This window comes from Cupressus sempervirens, chromosome 5, assembly GCF_028749045.1.
Source record: "Cupressus sempervirens isolate cs-2001-9-10 chromosome 5, ASM2874904v1, whole genome shotgun sequence".
NCBI lineage: Eukaryota > Viridiplantae > Streptophyta > Pinopsida > Cupressales > Cupressaceae > Cupressus > Cupressus sempervirens.
The window spans coordinates 231,962,585-231,972,681 of NC_143122.1; the positions used below are offsets into that span (position 1 = coordinate 231,962,585).

The 10,097-nt window shown below is 35.5% G+C and overlaps 1 protein-coding gene across 2 annotated transcripts; it reads right to left on the reverse strand.

The window, feature by feature from the left end:
* Positions 1–232: 232 nt before the first annotated feature.
* Positions 233–8,502, reverse strand: LOC149555298 (boron transporter 1-like). 2 transcript variants are annotated; one of them, XM_089829421.1, is made up of 13 exons: positions 6,601–8,502; positions 6,101–6,183; positions 5,800–5,992; positions 5,511–5,649; positions 4,966–5,131; positions 4,133–4,299; positions 3,723–3,896; positions 3,440–3,535; positions 3,196–3,333; positions 2,776–3,095; positions 2,358–2,628; positions 1,907–2,250; positions 233–1,028 (listed from the first exon to the last, which is right to left on the reverse strand). In XM_089829421.1, exons 1-12 carry the CDS (start codon positions 6,702–6,704, stop codon positions 1,936–1,938), a joined length of 2,166 nt encoding a protein of 721 aa, XP_089685547.1. In that variant the 5' UTR covers positions 6,705–8,502; the 3' UTR covers positions 233–1,028; positions 1,907–1,935. The 2 variants fall into 2 exon arrangements, with proteins under 2 accessions (XP_089685547.1, XP_089685546.1); XM_089829420.1 differs by lacking the exon at positions 233–1,028 and having other exon boundaries at positions 1,694–2,250.
* Positions 8,503–10,097: the final 1,595 nt, after the last annotated feature.

The window sequence follows — 10,097 nt, forward strand, 5'->3', positions numbered from 1 at the left end:
TATCTTATACTGATTCACCAGCATTCCTTTTAGTAGAAATGTGTGTGCTCATTAATGCACACTTGGTCAACAACCCAAAGGCTGCAAATTCTGCCAATAGGCTCTTGAATCTTGAATAAAGCATTTTAATTTCGATGCAATGGAAGGCAGGAGAATCCCCAGAGGAGATATTCTAGCCCCTAGTAGATAACCACACAGCGGAAACACAACAATGCAACAAATATGCAAGATCTAATACAAAATCACACTTCTTTATTCATTGATGTAAGTTGTAACTGATTACATACAATATGCCTGGCTGTAAGGCCTTCTGGGTTAGGGCCAAATACAAACAGCAATTACAAAATCAGTTGTGCAAGATCCAACAAGATCCAACTTACAAACCCAATCCCAACTAGTCCAGATACACAATTGGATAAAAACACCAAGAAGAATCTACAATTGTACCCTCAGGTCCACCAAGCAATCCTTTGGTTTCAAAGCCGCAGCCTCAGCTCTTCAAAATTTGCATCTACACTTCATCCCCTTCTCCAAGCTGGAATGAGAACTACTTCTCCTCCTGCTAAAGACTCCACAAAACCCTTTACTTATACACAACCAAGCCACAAGTCGGCCTAGTTAATTAGAAACTAAAATAAATCCCTTACATTAAATATTGGTTGAGCCACAAGTTGGCTACAACACTAAATTAAATAGCCATACATAAATTAAATGCCAAAAGTTGGCTCATACGCAACTCGGCACCCACAAGGACCAAGACCAAACCGAGTGTTAGCAAAACCAAGCTGAGCACCAGTAAATTCATAAGCGATGCCAAGCTTACAATGCAAATCGAGCACCGCAGACCGTGTCGAGCTCCAAGACCATGCTGAACAACGTAGTGCAAACCGAGCTCACAGAGTATGCCGAGCTCCCAGGCATAAACTATACCTAACAGCGACCGAGCACCACTTCTTTGGTCTCCGAGTGCACAACTCCAAAGTCAAACTCCCTCAACATGCAAGATTGCAAGAAAGCCCAGGATGCTCCTGCATCAAATTCAGATATAGAGTTAGGAAGTAAAATTCACTTTTACCTCTATTATGTGATTCAGAAGCCAAGAAAGTTTAATTTTGTATGTCATTTGCACTCTCTAGTTTTTCAAAATAAGCAGGTGATTCTTTTTTTATGATTGTGATTGTTCCTAATGATATTGCAAATATTAATGGTCCATTAGGGTAAACTTGTTCTCAGATCTTCCCTAAAACAAGTACATTTTGGTGTGTGGCCAACAAAATTTGTAAGGAAAATTCTATTGCATTGATTGTTTTATTTTATCTTTGCCACATTGCCTCCCTTTGCAATCATCATTCTGAGATTTAAAAATTTCATTTATGCTTGGTATCCTTTTCTAGAAGATCTGCTTGTGATGTGAAATTGAAACCTGTAAAACATTTAATCATATGCTAATCAGTACAATAAAACATGGAAACAAGGAAATCCAAGTAACTCAGGAGTCAAGATCCTTTAGTAATTGCTTGTTTATTTGGCATGTCCTTTCTCTATGAATGTATTACTCTGTCTCATTGTTGTCATCCAGATGATGGGTCACAAAGTATAATTGGAAACATTGTTATATAGTTTATAGACAGATTTTCCAGTCTTTCAACTTGATTTCACCGAGTGTGAAAATTGTAGATTCTTAAAACATAAATAATTTCAACTCAACTTCCATTATTATTTCATTTCAAACTTATATAAAGTACATTGTTTATTGAGATGGACACAGATTCTACAGGGTAAATAGACTTAATGGTATCTATAAAATACCATTACAACCAAGGAGTTTATCTCAGCATGGTTACATAATTAGACATTATATATATGTCATAAGAGATACATAGCATTCACTGAAGGAAAACATTACATTTATTGTTTTGCACACCCTAGAAATGTCTAACTTGAAGTTGGTGTATGTGGCCTCAAAGTGGATGTTCGTGGACTGATATTCTTCCCTTCGCCAAGCTGTGGACTGTGTGTCTGTCTGAGCTGACTGATACGGGGACTGTCTGCTTGTTCAGATTCTCCAAGACGTGGACTAAAAATATACTTTGCTTCACCAAGCTGTGTGCATTCAGTTGTACTAGTTATCTTTGGGCTATATGTGTGCTTAATTTCACCACGGCTTCGTGTCATCATCTCATCCAAAATTTCACCTTCATCTGCCATTGCCCCTCCATTTCCACGCCCAAGCCCGAGAGATCCAGCTTCCTGGGAGGAACATATTATATTATTAAACTTCTTATAGTTCATATGATAGAAATTAAAAGTCATCACATGCAATATTCTATACTAGTCATGTGATATATTCATCTTACAGTTGTTGCTATGTTGCATGGTATTGCTGGTGATTCTTCATACTCGGCTGCATCCAATTCTTGAAGATGCGCTCCTTTATAAAACCTTGGAAGCACATACTGCCTTATGGGGACCAACAACATTATTAGCAGTGGAAAAAGCACACCAGCTATTGGGATCCAGGTTATGCCAAAACAGGCCAGTAAATAGCACGTCTGGAATATGGTAAACATAGCAATTGTTTTGAAAGGTACTGTTTCGATAAATATAGCATGATACTTCTGGAGCACCCTGTGACCATAAGTTTAACATCAACATTTGATCAGTCTTTAACTCAGAAAACTGTCTACAAGCTTGTGATTTTATCCAAAGAAAGAACAAAACTGAGAGGAAAATATTGCAAAAATATAGGCTAGTATAATTCAGATAAATCCATACATGAATCTACGACTTGGAGCAGTGAACAGAAGCAATATCCTTTCCCAGAATTGATTTCCAGGCAAACTCTCTATGGCCATGAAAGCAAAGTAACCCCAAAGTACAGAAGTTGGGATTTTTTTAAGGACAGGCATCGCACCAAGACAGCAAGCCACCATAGTAGATTGCAACAGGTTACTTAGTCGCTGTTCCTTAACTTCGACAGGAAGGAGATCATCTATGTCCTTCTCCACATTAAAAATTGATTCATCAACTGGAGCATCTATATTTCCAGCACTTGTGGCTAATTGAATAGTGGTATCCTTCAATTGCTTAAGTGCCTGCATAATAGAGCAATGCATCCAGTAAAGCAATAAATCCGTGGTTTGAAAGTTTCAATTAAGACACAAGTGCCTAGATCCAAAAACATGATTCTCTTACCAAGCTAGCTGGAGGCTGGTACACCAATGGAGTTTGCATCTGCTGGTAAGTCTCTTGCATGTGTCCATATAGCTGCCCTAGGCTTGAGTTAGTCTGAATACTTTTTTGTGCTCTTCTGACTAACTTGTTTCGCACCAACTGTAATAGAACAATTTGTCATTAAAATCTAACAAACAAAACAGTGTTGCTCATATGCTTAAACTTAAATTAATTAAGCTTTACAGAAACTTCACTTTGTGGGTACCTGATGCTTGAGAGTTGCTAAGCTTTTAGTGTGCATGGGAGACTGAGGAATAACACCATTTGAAGGGGGTATACCAAGTAGGCCACATAAAATAACCTGCAAGGAAATAAGATAACTTTTGAGAACCACCCAGAAAGATTTATAAAATACTGGCAACTGTAGAAGGTTATAACAAACAATGAAAGTTCAATTACAATGGTTTTTTCAAACCATATCTTGTACTGCGGTGAAAATTGCAAAGATATTTTGATGTATATATTCATACTTATGCAGTTTTCCCTACCAAGAATCCCAAAAGAAGCAAGTCATAATGAAATGAGGATGGCTTTCTCAAGTTGAATTCCTTTTGTTGGGCAAGTTGGGATGCCACGCTGTGGTCAAAATAATAAAGCACAGCGATCATTGTAGCTGGAATAAATGCTCCAATAATGTATAACAATGGTACATCAAGCATTTCCTGTTTCAACAAGCAAATATCATTATCAGGTGCATGTTCCCAACCTCTATGGTCAGTCAAAGTGAAACTTATGCATAGTTAAATAGAAGAATACGCAAAACGTAGTTGATATGCAAACAGTTTATATTATTCTAGACAAATTAAATTCCAAAAAACCAAACCATTCAGCCGCTAAAGTCTTGCATTTATCTGAACTTGGGGAAAGGACACCTTCAAATCATATCTTGGAATTTCACCTTAACAACTGTCCAGTTGGCATAGGCATTGGGTGACCATGGATTAGGACTGAAAAGCCGTCTTGGAATTCCATTTGGAACATGGCTGGCTGAAGCATATGAGACTCCAGTCCATACAAGGACCATCAATGGCACACCATAATCAGCAATTAGACCCCGAAGCCATCCTGTAAATGCAAAATAGGTTTCACTTAAAGAGTTTAAAAAAAATCACCTAAGATAACAATTTATTCTGTCAAATGGGGATCAGAGGGATACACCAAGTATATTTGATACTATAAAGTCACTGGAATAGGATTGAAGGAAAATACTACCGGACAATAGTGTGTGCATTCAAGATAGAAAGTGGGATATTAACATTATCAGATTTTTTAAGCTTATCGAATCCAGAGACAAATTGATATTTAAGTTCCTCTCAAACAACAGAACTATATTCAATATTGTTTAAGCTTCAAGCATCACAACGGCTGACATGCTGATTGCAAATGGTCCAATATTTACATGTTTAGCTGTGCAATTTATTCTACAGTTGATAGCAAACTGGATGAACCATTCGAGCACTCTTTTCGTAAAAAAACTGTAGTCAATTCCACAGTACAGAGCATAGGAGATCACGTTAAGGGACATGCAAAAAATTTCATTACATGGTTGTCTTTTGCATGCCGTCCCAATTTCTAGAAAACTGTACTCATAACTATATAAAAAAAATGAGCATAGAGAGATTAAAATCAAGATTACAAATACCTACAAAGGACAACATAAAGAGTAGGCAAGGAAAATCATAAAGAAGATTGCATATGGCAGTGAACTAGATTATTTCAAAATATATATACCTGTCCCATAACGCCAAGATCTGGCTTTGCGGCTCCCTAACCCAGTAAATAGAAGTCCAAAAGAGAGAACCAATGCAAACATTCCATTCCCAAAACGCCATGATGGTTGGAACTGTTCAAGTTTTGCATTTTCCCCCACTGGGATACGGAACTCCTCCACAAGGCCCTGTAATAGACACTTTTGGTTAATCTTAAAAATTTATCTTCAAATGGCTAGGATATTCTGCAATTTAAGTGCATATTTATTTTTTTGGTAAGAGTAAAAAATGTCTCTAACGAACATAGTATGTGACACAATTAAAAGAAATCTTTCTGAGTTAGTCAAATTATATCTAGGGTTAGGGGTTAATTATCTTTTCTTTATAAGTTTCTTAGAACATGAGAACACCTACAGTCAAAAGCATGTTTGTTTTGAAAGGTTTGATAGGCCATCACCATACATTCCATGCTCAGAAAAGACTAACATTATAAATTTTCTCTTTTGGTACATTATCTCAAAAAATTATATATTAACAATATACATGCCAATATCCTTAGAACCTTACACGAATGGCCTGCTGCATGAACAACATGGCAATCAGCAAACCAAAAAGTTCACCCGCAATGCGTGTGAACCTGTTGATAATCGAGCATGCACCCAGGATTGCAAACAAGATCAACAAAAATGCAGTCCAGACACATACCCTGTAGATCAAACAACATTAGTGATTTATTGAAGAAAATGCAGCTATTGAAGCTTTCTCCTCTTTCTGAATTGATTCCCAAAATCTTTGGTTCAAGGAAATTGACATGAATTATCTTTGTTGAAACATGAATATGCAGGGAGATGCATACCATCCTGCCCAAGCCAAATACAAACGTGGGCCCAAATCATCTCGGTCTTTGGCAAAGTCGAACATAAAAGTATACATGAGCACAGTTGGCTCAGCTACTCCAAGAATTAGCAGTGGCTGACCACCAAAAAAGGAATGTATGACTCCACAAATTCCAGTAGATGCCAATGTTTGAACTGCAGTCAAGATACCGTCTGCAAGGACCAAATTCAAATGTTACAATTGATTGAAATACAATAATTTTTTTTGAAATGGCATCTTCACTAATCTCGCTTTTTGTTGCTGAAGGTGACAACTCTTACTTGTGTTCCTGTCCAGTTGTTCCCCAAATGATATCACTGGTATGGCTGATGCAAAGAATATGTAAGTTGTGGGAGCAAGGATCCTGAATGTGAAAACAAAATGAGAATTGGTGAGTGTCAAAACGGTTAATAAAGATCACATACTTTGTAGTCAAGTGCTAAACATGCCAAACATTATGATCAAGTGCTGAACATGCATTTGAGTTTCCCATCATATTTGAATGATTGTTTTTTCTCATACAATTAGCTAAATTCATAATTACTGAGACTGCAAACCCGAGAACCTGTTAGTTATTTTAAACTAAAAGTAGATTATAATGCAAGAAAAAGCGAGTTTTAATGTAAATTTCAGCTTACACTGAAAAAAATATGCTAGGGTGAAGGCATAACAATGAATGACATGATATAGCAGAAATATTTCAGACGATTTCTATAAGTGCAACATATATGATTGGTTTAAAATAGAGGCAACAGAATGTAATAATTAGCACGTAGAGTACCTGAATCCTGCAGTGAAGCCACTAGTCCAATCTTGCTTGTAACACAGTAATCTTCCCTTAAGATCATTCTTAATCCCTCGAAATGGTACAAACGTCTCCTCCATTTCAAGATGGAATAAGAAACAGAAGGGAACTATAAACTATTTTCTTTACACTTGGACTGTAAAGAAAGGAATATACACAACATAAAATGTAACAGATTTACGGAAGTTAAGATTACATTGCTATAAGATTATTTTATTTCAAACTAGCAATGCATCTTATTTTCTGAGCTTCAAAAACTACAGAAAATTTTCAAATGTCTCTGATTTAAGGATAAGAATACTCTGTACAACGCAATTTTTTGTATGTTGGTTAGTGTAAGTTCAAAAATTATTTAGCTATTCTCGTAAGAGAAAGTATAGGCTTCTCAATTAAATTCTGGGGGTGAAATTAGATGGCAAAATTGGAGTTCAAACTCAAAGGCATTTTATCGTCCGGCTGGAGGAATTCCATGTTTTAACAATACTTGCATTCCATGGCTGAAAGCAGAGAGAAGAAAAAAATATTGTATCTCATGTAACAGCGGATTGCATTGGTGGACCTACATGGTCTTACTAAAAGAATCAAAATAGAATAGAATGGACTACAGAATCTGGATCAGGAAAAACACGCAATTTATTTTTCCCTTTTGTGGGCTAACCTTTTTGAAAGGGACAAGATTCAGACACCATTTGGCATTTGGCATTAGATTACACCTGGAAATTTCTGCCAATAGCAGACTTGCAGTATTGACGCCATTGAAAGCTTATCAAGCCCACCCTTACTTTAAGCCCAAGTCCATACTTGGGAAACAAGCTGGCGAATTTACATGCTGATTTTCTTTAGAACTGTAAAAGAAACGGTTCTAACGCAGCATAATTCTGAGGGAGACCTGACAACTAAGGCAAGACGAGAAGAGAATGTACTCTCGACATCTATAAGAACCACAAAATTACAATTAGAGCATGAGAAACGAGAAGAAGAAACTCATAGATGATTTTGAAAGAGATTCAGCCACGGCTTTACATAATGTTTTGATTTTGAGGAAATCAATAGCTACAAGCGCAGAGAAGAAATTCCAGATGCTCTCCCTCTTTTCATGGCTTTTTGGTGGGCATACTGTTATTCTGGTGATTATTTATAGCTTGTAAAAGTTCCCACAGTAGATCGTGCGCGTGCAAATGCATATGAAGGGGACCTGCCCTCTCCCTTCCTCTCATTATAAAAAATGGGCTCCATGTGAACTACGTTTGCATACAAGCCGCATCACAAAATGGATTTCTACACTTTATGATTTTATCTGCACCCCAACTACAACGAGATCCCTTATCATGCTAAAACTTTTTCTTAACTTGTTAAACTTTTTATTAACAAAAAGGCACTTTCTGTTTATTTTTTACAAATTTGAAATTGGTATAGAAAGATTTGACCTACAAAGGTTTGATATCTAATGGCCACTAGCCGATCTTTGTTTTGCTGGGTTATTGTCGGATTCAGCTAGATACTTACGTGTTTATATATACCACTGGATCTAAACTTTTTTCTTCCAGGATCCAATTCGGAGATATTTAGGTTTTTCAATTAGCAAGTGTATTTTTTTACCAGATGCCTCGGTAATCTACGTTGTTTAATTTAAAAATAATAAAAATAAAAACTAATATCAAGAGTAACCGTCTGTCTATTTGCTAAGATTTGAAATGTAAATAATTGATCCGGAAGGACCACTAACAAGAAGTTTTAGGTGTGCCACGCACGGAAAAACATACTGTTAGGTGAAAAAATAGCAGCATTAAGTGCATAAAATGATGGATCGGGATGGCTTGTGTGCAAACTAATATTTTATGTCCTTCATAATGCCCTACAGGTTTTGTTTTCTATTGACGATGAAAGTCGGAAGCGTCCAGTTTCTTAAATATCTAGTGGTCATTGTGATTGTGTGATGAGTAAACCTAGGACTACACTACTCAATTGGAAAGGATTATAAGGGTGGCGATATATTGAAGGAGGTCCCACGAAGTAAATTTATTCTTACGGTATTAGTTGAGATATTTCTTAAAACAAATAGCAGCAACCTATATTGTTTAGGTTTGCAGATTTGGGTTGGAAAAGGTTAGGGAGTAAAACTTGTCTTTTCTTTTGACATTTGTTATTTATTTGAAATTTTTTTAATTTGTATTTAATTAATTTTTCTATTTTTTAAGGGACTAAAAATTGTCTTTTTATTGTAGACTTTCTTTTGACATTTGTTATTTATTTGAATTTTTAAAATTTGTATTTAATTAAAATTTCTATTTTTTTTAATGAATAGAATATGTCAAGTTTACAAAAATTCATGATAATGCTAAATTCTATAAACTTGAAAGTTTAGTCTATAAAGTAGTAAGAACATTATAAATTTATGGGATCATCTATTTTAAAGTAATCTTTAATAATCAATTAACAACCATTTCAAGGGATATTTAAATTTATATGATTATTGACTCTTTTCCCCTTTTGTTCTAAGTAAAACAATGTGCACAATTTATTTATTGAGGCTTATGCTTTCCCTAAGCATGTTATTTTTCAAGGCTATACAATTTCTACATTATATGTTACTATTTGTCACAGCCCATTTTCTCATACCCAAATAAAATGGACTCCTTATGGCATCTGGATATATTTTCTTTTTATGAATTCTTAATTGAAATAGGAATTTGGAATTATCTTGTCAGTTATAATTTCAAATTGTGGGAATTAAAATATTAGTTATAAAATTTATTAAAGGATCTTAACTAAAAGAAAGTCATACCATTATTTGACAGATGGTTCAATGGAAAACGGATTCTTGTGGTGTTTATGTTCTGTTTTGGCTAGGAGGCATAGGGGTATTCTTGTGGTGTTTATGTTTCTTGAAGAAATTGTTACCTAATTATTTTTTTGAGTTACAAACTCTAATGGTGTAGGGCGAAACTCCTTTTAGTTGAGCAAATCCTCACCAGCGATGTCAAGCCAAGTTCCATCTATTTTAGATAAAAACATCGTGCTAATTTTTATATCAATTATAGATCATACTAGATGATCTATTATTTGTATGCCTTAAGTGAATAAAATTAATGAAAGTGTCTTGGAAGAATAATTAAATAAAAATTGTGATCAATTATTTCTTTCCTTGATTTATGCTAATATGTGAATATCTCACCCGCTCAACACTCACGAAGAATAAATTAGCGTAGATCTTAGGTTATAGTTGAAAACAATACTACTTGCTTGTTGGGTGACTTGGGTTGGGGTTACATGTGCAACAACTATATTGTCGTAGAAGCAACATATAGGGAAGTCTTATCTATTCATCCATACAACAATAAGATGTAAAATCCCGTTGCACAGGCTGTAGGAAGTTTTACAAAATGATGTCTTAGAAAAGTAGTTGAAGGAAGTTAACATATTTTTTCCCCTTGTGTATGGAAATGGATCTCATGCATATCCACCCTAAACAG

What these genes read in the sequence shown, in the direction of transcription:
- LOC149555298 (XM_089829421.1), bottom strand. Translation starts at nt 6,704, where the DNA reads ATGGAGGAGACGTTTGTACCATTTCGAGGGATTAAGAATGATCTTAAG. An exon ending in GGCTTCACTGCAGGATTCAG is followed by an intron (nt 6,184 to 6,600) that starts GTACTCTACGTG and finishes TTTCACATTCAG; the next exon opens with GATCCTTGCTCCCACAACTT. An exon ending in TATTTGGCTTGGGCAGGATG is followed by an intron (nt 5,650 to 5,799) that starts GTATGCATCTCC and finishes TTTGATCTACAG; the next exon opens with GGTATGTGTCTGGACTGCAT.